At 49.5% G+C, this 16,911-nt stretch overlaps 1 protein-coding gene across 2 annotated transcripts in view; it reads right to left on the bottom strand.

Moving 5' to 3' along the window:
- The window catches only part of SHISA5 (shisa family member 5), a 40,428-nt gene extending 24,464 nt beyond the window's left edge, over positions 1-15,964 (bottom strand). The window contains exons 1-2 of one of the 2 annotated variants that reach the window (XM_032161668.2): positions 15,853-15,964; positions 12,831-12,987 (exon numbers count right to left, since the gene is read on the bottom strand). In XM_032161668.2, coding sequence (XP_032017559.1) covers positions 12,831-12,987; positions 15,853-15,922 — 227 coding nt within the window. In that variant the 5' untranslated portion in view covers positions 15,923-15,964. The remainder of the gene's footprint in view (positions 1-12,830; positions 12,988-15,852) is intronic. The other variant, XM_032161667.2, reaches the window with a different exon arrangement.
- Positions 15,965-16,911: the final 947 nt, after the last annotated feature.

Genomic DNA, 16,911 nt, shown 5'->3' with positions numbered 1-16,911 from the left:
TATAATATACTTTCTTTTCTTTTTTTTTTTTTTTTGAGACGGAGTCTCGCTCTGTCACCCAGGCTGGAGTGCAGTGGCGCAATCTCGGCTCACTGCAAGCTCCGCCTCCCAGGTTCACGCCATTCTCCTGCCTCAGCCTCTCCGAGTAGCTGGGACTACAGGCGCCCGCCACCACGCCTGGCTAATTTTTTTGTATTTTTGGTAGAGACGGGGTTTCACCGTGGTCTCGATCTCCTGACCTTGTGATCCGCCTGCCTCGGCCTCCCAAAGTGCTGGGATTACAAGCGTGAGCCACCGCGCCCGGCCTGTATTTCTTAAATGTATTTGATTGATGTCTCATGCCTCTCTAAAATGTATGAAACCAAGCTGTGCCTGGACCACCTTGGGCACATGTTCTCAGGACCTCCTGAGGGCTGTGTCACGGGCCATGGTCACTCATATTTGGCTCAGAATAAATCTCTTCAAATATTTTACAGAGTTTGGCTCTTCGTTGACAGGACCTATCACTTCCTACTGTTTTTGTTTGTTTGTTTTTGTTTTGTTTTGTTTGAGACAAGGGTCTCACTCTGTCCCAGGCTGGAGTAGAGTGGCACGATCTCAGCTCACTGCAACCTCTGCCCCCGCTGAGCTCAAGCAATTCTCCCACCTCAGCCTCCCAATAGTTGGGACCACAGACGCGCACCATCATGCCTGGTGATTTTTTTTAGTAGAGACGGGGTCTCACCATGTTGCCCTGGCTACACTTCCTACTAATTTCTCTCCCTTTTGTAATAGGAGTGGCTATCCTTTGCCTGTCCCACATATGCATTTCTGGCTTCACAGGTTTCACAACTGGAGATAAATTTTGCCTCAGGATGAAATGTACCTATGGTTTCATTCATATCTGATTTTGATAATATGTGAATAAGGCTTTGCACTTTAGAGTTAAGAGTTGATGCTGGAATGAGTTAAGACTGCTCGGGGGGTGGAGGTTGCAGTGAGCTGAGATCGTGCCACTCCACTCTAGCCGGGAACAGAGCAAGACTCCATCTCAAAAAAAAAAAAAAAAGGCCGGGTGCGGTGGCTCACGCTTGTAATCCCAGCACTTTGGGAGGCCGAGGCGGGCGGATCACGAGGTCAGGAGATCGAGACCACGGTGAAACCCCGTCTCTACCAAAAATACAAAAAATTAGCCGGGCGTGGTGGCGGGCGCCTGTAGTCCCAGCTACTCGGAGAGGCTGAGGCAGGAGAATGGCGTGAACCCGGGAGGCGGAGGTTGCAGTGAGCCGAGATCGCGCCACTGCACTCCAGCCTGGGCGACAGAGCAAGACTCCGTCTCAAAAAAAAAAAAAAAAAAAAAAGAGGTAATTAGGTTTAGATGAGATCATGAGGGTGAAGCTGCCAGGATGGGATTAGTGTCCTTATAAAAAGAGGAAGAGAAATTCGATTTCTCTCTGCATGCATGCACCAATGTTCAGAGGTGAGCAGGTCTGTACAAGCCTTCGCCCAAGGAAGCTGAGAAGCTGAAGAAAGAGGCTGACAAATCTAGTTTCTCAGAAACATTTAATAGGGACTTCTTAACCTCAGATCCTGGGCTTATAAACCATAGGGAATTGGTCTAAGGGCAGGATTTATGGTAAGTATGTGAAAGGCATTAGAGGCATTCCCAGAACTGGGGTTAATCAGAAGTCAACATGGGCAGATTAGCATCCAAGATGGAGTTGTTTTAGCCTCCACAAACAGGGAAAGGCCACGTGAGGACATAACTAGGAAGAAGGCCCTCACCAGGATCATGCCAGCACCCTGATCTTAAACCTCCTGCCTCTAGGACTGTGAGAAATGTTTGTTGTTTAAGCCACACAATCTATAGTATTTCCTAAAAGCAGTCTGAATGGACTGAAACACATGAAACTTTCATCATGTTTCACTAAGGATATGCTGGGCCATAAAATGTACTGAAATCTTGAAAACGGCACAATGGGGTATTACAACACAACCACCAAAATTGCTAAAATTAAAACTTTCGGCTGGGTGCAGTGGCTCACACCTGTAATCCTAGCACTTTGGGAGGCCAAGGTGGGCTGATTACTTGAGCCCAGGAGATCAGGACCAGCCTGGGCAACATAGTAAGACCCCTTCTCTACAAAAATAAACAAAAATTAGCCACGCACCATGGCGCATGCCTGTAGTCCCAGCTGTTCGGGAGGCTGAGGTCAGAGGATGGCTTGAGCCCAGGAAGTAGAGGCTGCAGTGAGCTGAGACTGTGCCACTGCACTACAGCCTGGGTGACAGAGTGAGACCCTATCTCGGAAAATAAATGAATAAATGAATAAATCAAATAAATAAATTCCTTGGAAATGGCCATGATCTATTTCTTCTTTTTTTTTTTTTTTTTTTTTTTTGAGACAAAGTCGGCTCTGTCACCCAGGCTGAAGTGCAGTGGCACGGTCTCAGCTCACTGCAACCTCTGCTTACCGGGTTCAAGCGCTTCTCCCTGCCTCAGCCTCCTGAGTAGCTGGGATTACAGGTGTGTGCCACCATACCCGGCTAATTTTTGTATTTTTTAGTAGAGATGGGGTTTCACCATGTTGGCCAGACTGGTCTTGAACTCCTGACCTCAGGTGATCCACCCGCCTCAGTCTCCCAAAGTGCTGGGATTACAGGCATCAGCCACTGAACCATCCGATTTCTTTTTTATTTTAACTGACAAAAATTGTATATATTTATAGTGCACAAAAATGATGTTTTGAAATATGTATATATTGAATGGCTAAATTGAGGTAATTAGCATATGCATTACTTCACATACTTATCTTTTTTTGTGGTAAGAACACTCAAAATCTACTTAACTTAGCAATTTTCAAGTATACAACATATTATTATAAACTATAGTCACCATTATGATGTACAATAGATCTCTTGAACTTACTCCTCCTAAGTGAAATTTTGTGTCCTTTGACCAACGTCTCCCTAATCCTGCCACCTCCTAGTCTCCGGTTACCACCGTTTTATTCTGTTTCTGTGAGTTTGACTTTGACACTCCACATATAAGTGAGATGGTGCTGTATTTGTCTTTCTGCGCCTGGCTTATTTCACTTAACATAATGTTCTCCAGGTACATCCATGTCATCATAAATGATAGGATTTCCGGATTTCTTTTTCTTTTTTTTTTTTGAGATAGAGTTTCACTCTGTTGCCAGGCTAGAGTGCAGTGGCGTGATCTCAGTTCACTGCAACCTCTGCCTCCCGAGTTCAAGGGATTCTCCGCCTCAGCCTCCAGAGCAGCTGGGATTACAGGTGCGCACCACCACCAGCTAATTTTTGTATTTTTAGTAGAAACGTGGTTTCACCATGTTGGCCAGGATGGTCTCGATCTCCTGACCTCGTGATCCACCCCCCTTGGCCTCCCAAAGTGCTGGGATTACAGGCGTAAGCCACTGCACCCAGCCAATTTCCTTCTTTTTAAGGCGGAATAGTATTTTACTGTGTACATATGCCACATTTTCTTTATCCATTTATCCTGATGGACAGGTAGATCGATTGCATACTTTGGCTATTGTGATAATGCTGCAATGAACAAGGGAGAGCAGGCATCTCTTTGAGGTATGGATTTCATATCCTTTGAATATATACACAGTGACGGGATGGCTGGATCATATGCACATGGTAGCTCTGCTTTTAATTTTTGGGGGACCCTCCTACTTTTTTCCATGACAATGATTTATATCTGGTCTAGCATGTTGTATACATGAAATGTACACATCTGTTAAAATTCATCAAATTGAAACATGAAAGATCTGTGCATTTTACTGTATGTAATTATATATCGATTTTCTTTTTTTTCTTTTTAGAGACTGAGTCTTGCTATGTTGCCCAGGCTAGCCTCCAACTCCTGGGCTCAAGTGATCCTCCTACCTCAGCCTCCCAAAGTGCTGGGATTACAGGTGTGAGCCACTCCACCTAGCCTATATCTCAATGTTTTGAAAAAGATTTACAATCCAAGTTTTGAAGAGGATGTAGAGCAAACTGGAACCCTCATATATGGCTGGTGGGAGTACAGATGGCACATTTATAACATGTTGGAAAGCTGTTTGGAAGTTATCTGCTGAAACTGAACACATTCACATAATAACTTAGTAATTCCACTCCTAGATATACACCCAGAAGAAATATGTTCCTTTTTTTTTTTTTTTGAGGGAGACTCGCTCTGTCACCCAGGCTGGAGTGAAGTAGCTCGAAAAAAAAAAAAAATTGATTGCTTGTTCAGTGGGTGGGGAGAAACTCCCACACATTTGGTCACAGAAATCTTGTGCTGATTATTTTGGTGTGAGAGAATAGAAGAAGCACTCTGAGTTTGTTTTTCCACTTTTTTCAGGGACAGGGATGGAGTCTCTCTCTGTTGCCCAGGCTAGAGTGCAGTGACACAATATCAGCTCACTGCGACCTCCGCCTCCTGGGTTCAAGCCATTTTCATGCCTCACCCTCCCAAGTGGCTAAGACTACAGGTGCATGCCACCACGCCTGGCTAATTTTTGTATTTTTTAGTAGAGACAGGGTTTCACCGTGTTGGCCAGCCTGACTTGAACTCCAGACCTTGTGATCTGCCCACCTTAGCCTCCTAAAGTGTTGGGATTACAGGTGTGAGCGACCACACCCAAAAAGTTTTCCACATTTATGTATCAATAAACAATTAGAAAATAAAAATTGTGGCCGGGTGCAGTGGCTCACACCTGTAATCCCAGCACTTTGGGAGGCCAAGGAGGGCAAATCACTTGAGGTCAGTAGTTCGAGACCAGACTAACCAACATGGTAAAACCCCATCTCAACTGAAAATACAAATATTAGGCCAGGCGCGGTGGCTCAAGCCTGTAATCCCAGCACTTTGGGAGGCCGAGGCAGGCGGATCACAAGGTCAGGCGTTCGAGACCAGCCTGGCCAACATGGTGAAACCCCGTCTCTACTAAAAAAAAAAAAAAAAAATGCAAACATTAGCTGGGCATGGAGGCGTTCGCCTGTAATCCCAGCTACTCGAGGCTGAGGCAGGAGAATCGCTTGAACCCGGGAGGCGGAGGTTGCAGTGAGCCGAGATCGTGCCACTGCACTCCAGCAACAGAGTGGGACTCCGTCAAAAAAAAAAAAAGAATACAAAAATTAGGCCGGGTGCAGTGGCTCGTGCCTGTAATCCCAGCACTTTGGGAGGCCGAGGCAGGTGGTTCACAAAGTCAGGAGATCGAGACCATCCTGGCTAACATGGTGAAACCCTATCTCTACTAAAAATCATACAAAAAGTTAGCCAGGCGTGGTGGCAGGTGCCTGTAATCCCAGCTACTAGGGAGGCTGAGGCAGGAGAATGGCGTGAACCCAGGAGGCGGTGCTTGCAGTGAGCCGAGATCGCGCCACTGCACTGCAGCCTGGGCAACAAAGTTAGACGTCATCTCAAAAAAAAAAAAAAAAGAAAAAGCCTGGCGCAGTGGCTCACGCCTGTAATCCCAGCACTTTGGGAGGCTGAGGTGGGTGGATCACCTGAGCTCGGGAGCTCAAGACCAGCCTGGCCAACATGATGAAACCCCGTCTCTACTAAAAATACAAAAAAATTTAGCTGGGCGTGGTGGCAGGCGCCTGTAATCCCATCTACTCGGGAGGCTGAGGCAGTAGAATCACTTGAACCCAGGAGGCAGAGGTTGCAGTAAGCTGTGATCATGCCATCGCACTCCAATCTGGGGACAAGAGCTAGACTTTGTCTCAAAAAAAAAGAAAAGAAATTTAAACTATACTATTTATAATACAATATCATAAAAAAATACAAAGGAAAAAATGAAGTATATATAAGACTTTGAAATAGAAAAAAATATTATATAATACAAAATTGAGAGAAAAGGAAAGAAAACTAAATACACGAGCAGAAATACCATGTTAATGGATTGGAAAACTCAATATAGTAAAATGTCAATTCCACAGAAATGGCCAGGTGTGGTGGCTCACATCTGTGATCCCAGCACTTTGAGAAGCTGAGGCGGGTGGATCACCTGAGGCCAAGAGTTCGAGACCAGCCTGGGTAATCTGGTGAAACCCCGTCTCTATTAAAAATACAAAAAACTTAGCTGGGCGTGGTGGCAGGCGCCTGTAATCCCAGCTACTCCGGAGGCTGAGGCAGGGGAATCACTTGAACCTAGGAGGCGGAGGTTGCAGTGAGCCAGGATTGCGCCATTGCACTCCAGCCTGGGTGACAGAGTGAGACTCTGTCTCAAAAAAAAAAAAAAAATTCCACAGAAATGTTCTGTAGAGTCAATGCAGTCCAAGGTAGTTTTATTGACAAGCTGATTCTAAAATTTATATGGAAATACCAGAGACAAAAATAGCCAAGACAATATTGAAGAATATCAAGCTTTACCTCTGCCTGGCCGCCCCGTCTGGGAAGTGGGGAGCGCCTCTGCCCGACCGCCTCATCTGGGATGTGGGGAGCGCCTCTGCCCGACCACCCCGTCTGGGAGGTCTACCACGGAGGCTGGGGCAATGTGGGGGCTGGACGTGGTGGCTCACGCCTGTGGTCCCGGCACTCTGGGGGGCCGGGGCGGGTTGATCACTTCAGGCTGGGAGTTCGGGACCAGCCTGGCCAACATGGCGAAACATATGAAAAATGCGACAGACAGACCAACCAACCAACTCAGTGACAACGGAACGGGTCTACCCTGGAGTCATACTCTAAGTTTTTCTATTTTCCTCCCTTTCTGATCCTTTGTCCCACTTTCTTTTTCTTCCTCTTCCTTCTCCTTCTTCTTTGTCGAGTGGAGGATTGAGCTATTATCACTGATCCATATAAAGTCCCTCTCTCATTTATTTTAATTCGCACCCCCCATTTCTATTCCCCGACTTCCCATGTGCAACCTTCCTAATATGTTTGATATGCATCTTTTTGTTTGTATGTATTTTTAGAAAATGTTTGTTTTGTGTGCAAAATAAAATTAATTAAAAAAAAAGAATATCAAGCTTTATTACAAAGCTACAGTAATTATGAGCCTACTGTTAACTCAAAGATAGAAAAATAGACCAATGCAACAGAATAGAGCCTACAGACATATCCATGAGCATGTGAACACTCGATTTATGACAAAGTTGTAACTGCAGAGCAATAAAAGAAAAGGATTTCTCAATAAATGATGCTGAGTCAACTGGATATCCATATTAAAAAACGAAACTTGATTCTCACATCTTCTACTAGGAACATACTTAAAATTAATGCTTATAGTTGTGAGTGGTGGCATGTGTCTGTAGTTCACTACAACTACTAGTAGCAAAGCAGTTGCTTCATGATAAATCACTGAATTGTATGTTTATTTTATTCACTTTTCTGTGACTTATATTTCACAATATAACAGCATACAAAACAACCTCAGTGGATGGGTTTAACAGCAGATGAGGCCAGCACAGTGACTCACACCTGTAATCCCAGCACTTTGGGAGGCCGAGGTGGGCAGATCACCTGAGGTCAGGAGTTTGAGACCAGCCTGGCCAACATGGAGAAACTCCGTCTCTACTAAAAATATAAAAATTGGCCAGGTATGGTGGCAGGCGCCTGTAATCCCAGCTACTCGGGAGGCTGAGGCAGGAGAATCACTTGAACCTGGGAAGCGGAGGTTGCAGTGAGCTGAGATCGCGCCATTGCACTTCAGCCTGGGCGACAAGAGCGAAACTCCATCTCAAAAAAAACAAAACAAACAAAAAAGAAAAACAGTAGATTAGACACAGCTGAAGAAAGAATTACATGACCTGAGAAGTTAGAAGATATTACCCAGAAAGCAGCATGGAGATGAACATAAGAGAAAGGCTAGGAGAAATGCACATGAAAGCGTGAGGTATAGCGTGTGTTTAATCAGAGTCCCAGACAGAAAGGAAAAGGGGAAAGAAGCAATATTTAAAAAGCAATGGGGCTGGGTGCGGTGGCTCATACTTGTAATCCCAGGACTTTGGGAGGCCGAGGTGAGCAGATCACAAGGTCAGGAGTTCAAGACCCACCTGGCCAAAATGGTGAAACCCTGTCTCTATTAAAAATACAAAAATTAACCAGGTGTGGTGGCATGTGCCTATAATCCCAGCTATATGGGAGGCTGAGGCAGGGGAATTGCTTGAACCCGGGAGGCAGAGGTTGCAGTGAGCCGAGATCACACCACTGCACTCCAGCCTGGGCGACAGAGTAAGACTCTGTCCCAAAAAAAAAAAAAAAAAAAAAAGGAATGGCAGATGTAATCCTAGCACTGTGGGAGGCCAGGGCTGGAGGCTCACTTGAGGCCAGGAGTTCAAGACCAGCCTAGGAAACATAACGAGATCCCATCTGTACAAAAAATAAAACATAAAAAAATAGCAGGGCATGGTGGCACACACCTGTAGTCCTAGCTACCTGGCAGGTTGAGGCAGGAGGTTTGTTTGAGCCATGATTGTGCTACTGCACTCCAGCCTGGGCAACAGAGCTAAACCTGGACTCAAAAAAAAAAAAAAAAAAGTAATGGCAGACAATTTTCCTGAACTGATGAGACACAAAACCAAGGTTCAAGAAACTTAACAAATCCCGGCCAGGTGCAGTGGCTCACGCCTGTAATCCCAGCTCTTAGGGAGGCAGAGGCAGGAAGATAGCTTGAGCCCAGGAGTTCAAGACCTGTCTGGGCAATACAGCAAGACCCTGTTCTTCACAAAAAGGAAAACAAAAAACAAAACAAAACAAAAAAAAACATAAGTGTAAGAAGCTTAACAAATCCTTAGAAGCATAAAAAAAAGAAATCCATACCTACATACAGCACAGCGAACCGAATAACACCAAAGACAAGAAAAAAACAATCTTAAAAAGCAATCAGAGGGTTAAAAAAAAAGAGGGATTTCAGCTAGGTGCACCTGTAATCTCAGCATTTGGGGAGGCCAAGGTGGGAGGATCCCTTGAGCCCAGGAGTTTAAGACCAGCCTGGGCAACATACGGAGACCCTATCTCTACAAAAAATAAACAAAAATTAGCCAGGCATGGTGGCAGTCACCTGTAATCCCAGCTACTTGGAAAGTTGAGGTAGGAGGATATGCTTCAGCCCAGGAGGCTGAGATTGCCATGAGCCAGTGACTGCACCACTGCACTCCAGCCTGGGCAACAGAGTGAGACCCTGTCTCAAAAATTTTGAGACGGAGTCTCGCTCTGTCACCCAGGCTGGAGTGCAGTGGCGCAATCTCGGCTCACTGCAAGCTCCGCCTCCCGGGTTCACGCCATTCTCCTGCCTCAGCCTCTCTGAGTAGCTGGGACTACAGACGCCCGCCACCACGCCCGGCTAATTTTTTTGTATTTTTAGTAGAGACGGGGTTTCACCGTGGTATCGATCTCCTGACTTCATGATCCGCCCGCCTCGGCCTCCCAAAGTGCTGGGATTACAAGCGTGAGCCACCGCGCCTGGCCTGAGATTTCTTTCAGTGAGAGACACTGGCTGTTGAGTTGATGTCTCAACAGGAACCATGGAAGCTGGGAGACAGTAGAATGGAAGCTTCCATATGCTAAGAAAAAAATAACCATCAACCTAAGCTCTATACTCACATAAAATACTGTTTTAGAGAATAATATAATTTACCATATTAACAGAATAAAAATTTTAAAATCTTACAGTCATCTCTACAAATGCACAAAAAGCATTTGACATAATTCAACATCCATCCATAATTAAAACTCTAGGTGTACTAGAAATGCAGAGAACTTCCTCAACCTGATAAAGGACACCTATGAAAAAGCCACAGCTGACATACTTCCTACTAGTGAAAGACTGAATGCCTTCTCCCTAAACTCGGAAACAAGACACAGATGTCTGCTTTCTCCACTTCTACTCAACATTGTAACTGAGGGCCTAGCCAACACAGTAAGGCAAGAAAAAGAAATAAGGCATTCAGAATAGGAAAGAAGCCTGGGGGCGGTGGCTCATGCCTGTAATCCTAGCACTTTGGGAGGCGGAGGCAGGCGGATTGCCTAAGCTCAGTAGTTCGAGACCAACCTGGGCAACACAGTGAAACCCTGTCTCTACTAAAATACAAAAAAAGGCCGGGCGCGGTGGCTCATGCTTGTAATCCCAGCACTTTGGGAGGCCGAGGCGGGCGGATCACGAGGTCAGGAGATCGAGACCACGGTGAAACCCCGTCTCTACTAAAAATACAAAAAATTAGCCGGGCGTGGTGGCGGGCGCCTGTAGTCCCAGCTACTCGGAGAGGCTGAGGCAGGAGAATGGCGTGAACCCGGGAGGCGGAGCTTGCAGTGAGCTGAGATCGCACCACTGCACTCCAGCCTGGGTGACAGAGTGACACTCCGTCTCAAAAAAAAATAAAAAAAAAATAAAAAAAATAAAATAAAATACAAAAAATTAGCCAGGCGTGGCAGCATGCACTTGTGGTCCCAGCTACATGGGAAGCTGAGGCAGGAGAATTGCTTGAACCTGGCAGGTGGAGGTTGCCATGAGCCGAGATCATGCGCCACTGCACTCCAGCCTGGGAGACAGAGAGACTCTGTCTCCAGAAAGAAAAAAAAAAAAAAAGACGGAATGGAAAAGAAGAAGTAACAGTCGAAGAAAAATATGGCGTAAAAACAAATCAAAACAATACAGGAAGTAAAAAAAAGGATAATGCATACGGGCGCAGTGGCTCACGCCTGTAATCCCAGCACTTTGGGAGGCCGAGGCAGGAAGATCACCTGAGGTCAGGAGTTCGAAACCAGCCTGGCCAAGATGGTGAAACCCTGCCTCTACTAAAAAATACAAAAATAGCCCAGCATGGTGGCACATGCCTGTAATCCCAGCTACTCAGGAGGCTGAGGCAAGAGAATTGCTTGAACCCGGGAGGTGGAGGTTGTGGTGAGCTGAGAACGTGCCATTGCACTCCAGTCTGGGTGCCAGAGCAAGACTCTGTCTCAAAAAAGATAGATAAAAATAAAAAAGAAATACCACAAGTTTTGTTTGTTTGTTTGTTTGTTTTTTGTTTGTTTTTTGAGACAGAGTCTCTTGCTCTGTCACCCAGCCAGGAGTGCAATGGTGCAATCTCGGCTCACTGCAACCTCTGCCTCCCGGGTTCCAGCGATTCTCCTGCCTCAGCCTCGTGAGTAGCTGGGGTTACAGAAACCCGCCACCACGTCCGGCTAGTTTTTTGTGTTTTTAGTAGAGATGGGGTTTCACCATGTTGGCCAGGCTGGTCTTGAACTCCTGACCTCAGGTGATCTGCCTGCCTTGGCCTCCCAAAGTGCTGGGATTACAGGCGTGAGCCACCGCGCCCAGCTACAATAGGTGTTTTTAAAGACATTTGTAAAATATAAAAATGCCAGGCTGGGTGCGATGGCTCACGCCTGTAATCCCAGCACTTTGGGAGGTCGAGGCAGGCAGATCACCTGAGCTCGGGAGTTTGAGACCAGCCTGGCCAACATGGAGAAACCCTGTCTCTACTAAAAATACAAAATTAGCTGGGCGTGGTGGCGCATGCCTGTAATCCCAGCTACTCGGGAGGCTGGGGCAGGAGAATCACTTGAACCCGGGAGGCGGAGGTTGCGGTGAGCCGAGTGCATTACTGCACTCCAATCTGGGCAACAAAATTGAGACTCCGTCTCAAAAAAAAAAAAAAGCCAAAAGGTGAAGTGAAAGGGTAAAAGATGACCTGTCAGGAACCCTCAGGCAGGACTGACAGATGTGCAGCCCTGTGCGCCACCCCCAAGAGCACCTGGAAGTCCTTAGTGGATAACTGTGTGCATCTATGACATGGCAACTCCACAACCAGATGTGTTTCCAAGAGAATTCTTACACAGCTCCATAAAAGGAGGTATACCAGATGCCCACTGAAGCTATCTATCATGACAACCATTGTGGATTCACACCATTCAGAGGGACATAGCAGTAGTGGGCAAGGGCCAGATGTACCACAGCAACGTGGCTAGGTCTTACGCTGCAAAGACTTTGCAAGAACTCAAATAATGAAAAGGATGTACCTTATACATAGCAGACGGTTGCCTGTGGGGTGGGAAAGGAATGAAATGGTCCTGAGATATTAAAGTAAGTATATAGGCCAGGCACGGTGGTGCACACCTATAGTTCCAGCTACTCAGGAGGCTGAGGGAGGAGGATGGCTTGAGCCCAGGAGTATGAGACCAGCCTAGGCAACATGGTGAGACTCCATCTCACAAAAGTAAATATGTAAGATAGCGGGGGTTGGTCTTGCCCAGACCCAGGATGATCACCTGCCATGAGCAGAGGAGTATGACCATCTCAACCCTCTACACCTGAGGCCAAACACAAAGGAAATACAGAATACGGCAAACAGCCACACACAGGAGCCTGGAACCTTGGTCCCAGCCATGAAACAGTCTACACCCAACATGCAGGTAAATTCATAGGCTGCACTGGGAGGACACAGATAGAGCTCACACTGGGGCACATGCTTACGCACTGCGCCCTACAGGCTCCACAAGCGGGTCTCTGAACAAAGGATACCCCTCGGGGGCATGCGCATACTGTGGGGTATAGTCAAGCCCAAGTACCCACCCTGAGGACATCTTGGCACAGGTACACACCCGGGGTGAGTCACAGGACCAACTGAGGCCAAGGACCCCTAAGAAACCTGCTCAGCCCAAGGCTCAGCGAGCTGGAGCCCTCAGGGTAGGGAGGAGATGGACAGGGGACTAACTGAGCAGGTCTAGGGGGTCCAGCCCGGAACAGGGGATCCCTAAACCCTCCATTCCAATGCTCTGGCCACCATCGTGAGAGGGCTGAGAGGCCAGAGGGGCAGAGCTATTTCTCTTCCACATACTCTCCTGTGGGGCACAGGCTCAAGCCACCCACCCTGTGACCCACTGGTGCACCCACCTGGCCTCAGGCACAGCACACCTTTCCTCGGTCCACACAAATTTCTTCAGCACGTCAGAGCAGCAGTATTGGTCATAACAGGTACCACAGCAGAAATCTGGACAGGACTCGGGGAAGAGGCTGAGTCCACGGGAAGCCATACACACCTCACCACGCGCTGGAGAAGAGAAACACATCTGTTCACCTGTGCCCACAGGGCCAGGCCCCAGCAGACACAGCGCCCTCCCTAGCACAGCCACCAGACCACACACACACACATGCTGCACCATCTCTGAGCCACCCTAGCCACAGGCCACCTTCCGACCCCTGGCCACTGCTCCCCCTCAGCCTTGCCCTATCCCATGGGCCACAGCAGAGCTGCCCTAACTGGGCTCCCTCTCTCCCTCACCAGTGCACTGGCCTCCTGATAGGAGGGTGAACTTTCTCAGTGTGAGTCTGATGGGGCCACACCCTGCTCTCAGACCTCCCCTAATTCCCACTGCTTCAGGATCAAGGCCCGAGTTTCCAAGCAGGGTCTAAACTGCAGAGTCCTGAAGATCACTCCAGTTCTCCAACCTGTCCACACTCTGCTCACATTCTTGCCTGATTCCTGTCTCCTGCCTTTCAACTCTACTCATCCTTCAAGGTCCTACTCCAGGTGGCCTCCTCCAGAAGCTGCCCAGGAGAGAAGTCACACAGCTCAACAGACACTGGACTGTCTCTTTCTTTCTTTCTTTCTTTTTTCTTTCTTTCTTTCTTTCTTTCTTTCTTTCTTTCTTTCTTTCTTTCTTTCTTTCTTCTTTCTTTCTTTCTTCCTCTTTCTTTCTTTCCTTCTTCTTTCTTTCTTTTCTTTCTTTCTCTCTTTCTCTCTCTCTCTCTCTCTCCCTCTCTCTCTCTCTTTCTTTCTTTTTCTTTCTTTCTTGACAGAGTCTCATTCTGTTGCCCAGGCTGGAGTGCAGTGCCTCCCAGGCAACCTCTGCCTCCCAGATTCAAACAATTCTCCTGCCTCAGCTTCCCGAGTAGCTGGGATTATAGGCGCCCGCCACCACGCTCAGCTAATTTTTTGTATTTTTTAGTAGAGACAGAGTTTCACCATGTTGGCCAGGCTGGTCTTGAACTCCTGACCTCAGGTGATCCACCCACCTTGGCCTCCAAAGTGCTGAAATTACAGGCATGAGTCACCGCACCCTGGCCAGACTGTCTAGTTCTTAATCCTCATTCACTCTCCCCCTCACTCAGCCACAGCAACCTCAGCCCCTGCTGGGCACCACAACTGCAGGGGCCTGGCTCTCACAGACCACCCCATGACCATGATGGCAGGCTAGCTCCTGGTCAGAAATTGTCACATCCACCATACCAGTGTTCATAAAGCACTTAGCCCCGTGCTGGGCCTGTAGCAGGTGTCCAGGAAATGTCTGTGCCTTCCAGGAGTTTGAGACCAGCCTGGGCAACAGGGCTCCAAGGCAGTGGCACCATCTGTAGCCCTGGAGCCATCACAAGACTCTCAGCACAGAGTTGGGATCTATTGACATCCTTACAAGTCTCAATATATGAAGTCATGCTGAGGGGATCTGGCTAACAACAAATGTGGAAAATGACCCAGGGTTTTGGATGACCACAAGGTTTACAAACCTCCAGGAAGATGTTACAGTCAAATGTTCCCATGTATCCTCAGGCTACATTAGCAGAGACCTGTGCCCACTAGCAGGAAGGAACAGTACCAGATTCTGCCAGGGCAGACTCCAAAGAGAATACCTAGTCCAGCAAGGCCCACAAGTCCGCAGTAGGCAGGGGACAGGTCTGATGATAGCCCTGAGGCATAACTACATCGGCCTGGAAACAGTCTGGCATAGCACATGGCCTCTGGAGACCCAGCCAGGCCAGGCACCTGGCCATGTGCAGCATCTGGTGCCCGGGCCTGATCAGGACACCACACACCCTAAGGCTGTCAGTAGAGTGAAGCCCAGAGACAGAGACACTGAGTGACTTCCTTGGGAAGAGGGAACTTTAGTGGGGAGTTGGGGGGAACTACACTTCTTGGCAGCTCCAGGCAGAACCCTGCTCTGGGCAAAGCCATGGAGAGGATGATTGGACCATTGACGAGCCCAGCTTGGCCAGCTGCCCACCTGAAAGCTGGTATCATCAGCATGGCCCGTGTCTGGTGGCTCAGGTGAACCCATATGCAGCAAGGTCTTCACAGCCCAACCTGAGCCTCTAAGCTAGGGCTGAAGACACACTGGTGAGGCTGTTTAGGCTGAGTCCACGGCACAAATGCTCTGACCCCCAGACCTCACTGAATCAGTGACCCTCCTACAGACTTACTCCAGGGGTGGGCGGATTCTGGGCACAGGTCTCCCCTTTCTCATTTCTCTAGCCCAGGTCCTCTGGATTCATCCCAGCCCCCAGGAAATACAGCCTTCCCCTCCACGAAGCCACCCACCCCAAAAGGGTCTTTGGCTTCCCATGGGTGGGCAGGGGGTTGTTCCAATTCCTAACTCTTTAAAGGGCCCACCCCCAGCCAGCCTTCCAGACTCTGTGAGTCATCTATCTGCAACCAACACACACAGTGGTGTCTCCACCCCAGAGGCCAGCCTCAGCGCCGGGCTCTCCAGGAACGCAAGGGCCAATGGAGGCAGCGGTGGGAGCTCCCAGACATTAAACAGAGGCAAAGAGGGAAGGCCTCTGATGGAGGGGCCAGGTCGCCCTGCAGCCACCCGCCAGACTAAAGCCAGGCGGGGAACCCTACCCTAGCCTCTGGGGACCCCATCCCCTGGGACATGGGCGGGAGGGCAGACCCCTCCCCACCGTTCCAGGACAGACAAAGGTGGCAGCTGCCTGGGGTCTAGGCAGGGTTGTTCAGGCAAGGAGGGTGCTGGGGTGGAGGAGGGGTCCGCAGTCGTCGGGGTTCGCTGACGGCCTCGGGGCAATCAGAGGTCGGTGGGGGGCATGGTGGGGCTGGTGCTGCCCGGCTCGTTGGAGCGGCAGCGCGGAGAAGTGTCTGCCCGGTCCCAGGGCAGGATGGGCCGCCCCCACCCCGGCTCACCACCCGGAGGCGGCGGTAGCAGCAGCAGCAACAGCAACAGGATCCGCGGCGCGGGGACCGGCGCAGTCATGGCTGGGCGGGCGGACGGACGGACGGACGCGAGCGCCGGGCGCAATGCCGCCACAGCCTCAGTGACCCGCGCGGCCGCCCCTCTCCCTTGCCCCGCCCCGGCCCGGCCGGTTCCCGGAACCCCCGTCCGGGGGAGGAGGAGGAGGGAGGAGGAGGAGGGAGGAGGAGGAGGGAGGAGGAGGAGGGAGGAGGGAGGAGGGAGGAGGAGGGAAGGAAGCGGACGCCTTCCCAGCCTCCGGGCCAGCTTCGCGCCCGGGGTCTGCGCGAAAACTTGGTACCCGTTCCCAGACTCGGACAGGCGCCAGACGACGCACGGAGTTTCCTTCTGCTCCCCGAATGCTTGGGGGGCGGCGGCGGCCCCCAGCTCTCAGGCCCGGAGGGCGTCCCCGGGAATATGCACTCTGACACTAAGCGCCTACTGTGTGGGCTGTGGGACAGCCACAGCCATCCCTCCCAGCCTCGGTCCCAGCCGTTCCTCACTTGCCCTAGGGCTACGTGAGGACTAGGTGAGGCGGTGCGAGGACAGTGCCCAGCGCAGACCTTGGCACTCAGTAGACACTCCACAAATGCTGGTTCCCTTCTACAAGCCCAGTCGCCAGCTCAGAGGACACTCGATCTCCTGCCCCCTGGGACTGACACCCTCATCCCAAGGTGATCCCCAGCCCCAGCCCTGGCAGGCTCAGCGCTGGCGCAGTGGGCCAGGACTGAGCTAGAAACTGGCAGCTCCCAGGGCATAGCCAGGCCAACTTCCCACACAGGGCTCTGCCCCCTCACTGCGTGGCAGGGGTCCAGGCAGAATCAGGGATGTTGAGTCATTCTTCATTTTATGCCCAGAGTTCCTGACCCATCCCCACTCTGCACTTAGCACAATCAGAACATTTCACTCAAGACAGAAAACATGAAATGTCACACTAATGGGGCACCCAGGCCGGGTTGCACCCTGTGTGCCACCATATATTTCTCACCTAAAGGTGGGGGCATCGCTGTGGA

The sequence above is a fragment of the Hylobates moloch genome, unplaced genomic scaffold (genome assembly GCF_009828535.3).
Source record: "Hylobates moloch isolate HMO894 unplaced genomic scaffold, HMol_V3 SCAFFOLD_8, whole genome shotgun sequence".
NCBI lineage: Eukaryota > Metazoa > Chordata > Mammalia > Primates > Hylobatidae > Hylobates > Hylobates moloch.
The sequence above is the reverse complement of the archived record's forward strand: the minus strand, read 5'-3'. Positions and strand labels throughout refer to the sequence as shown.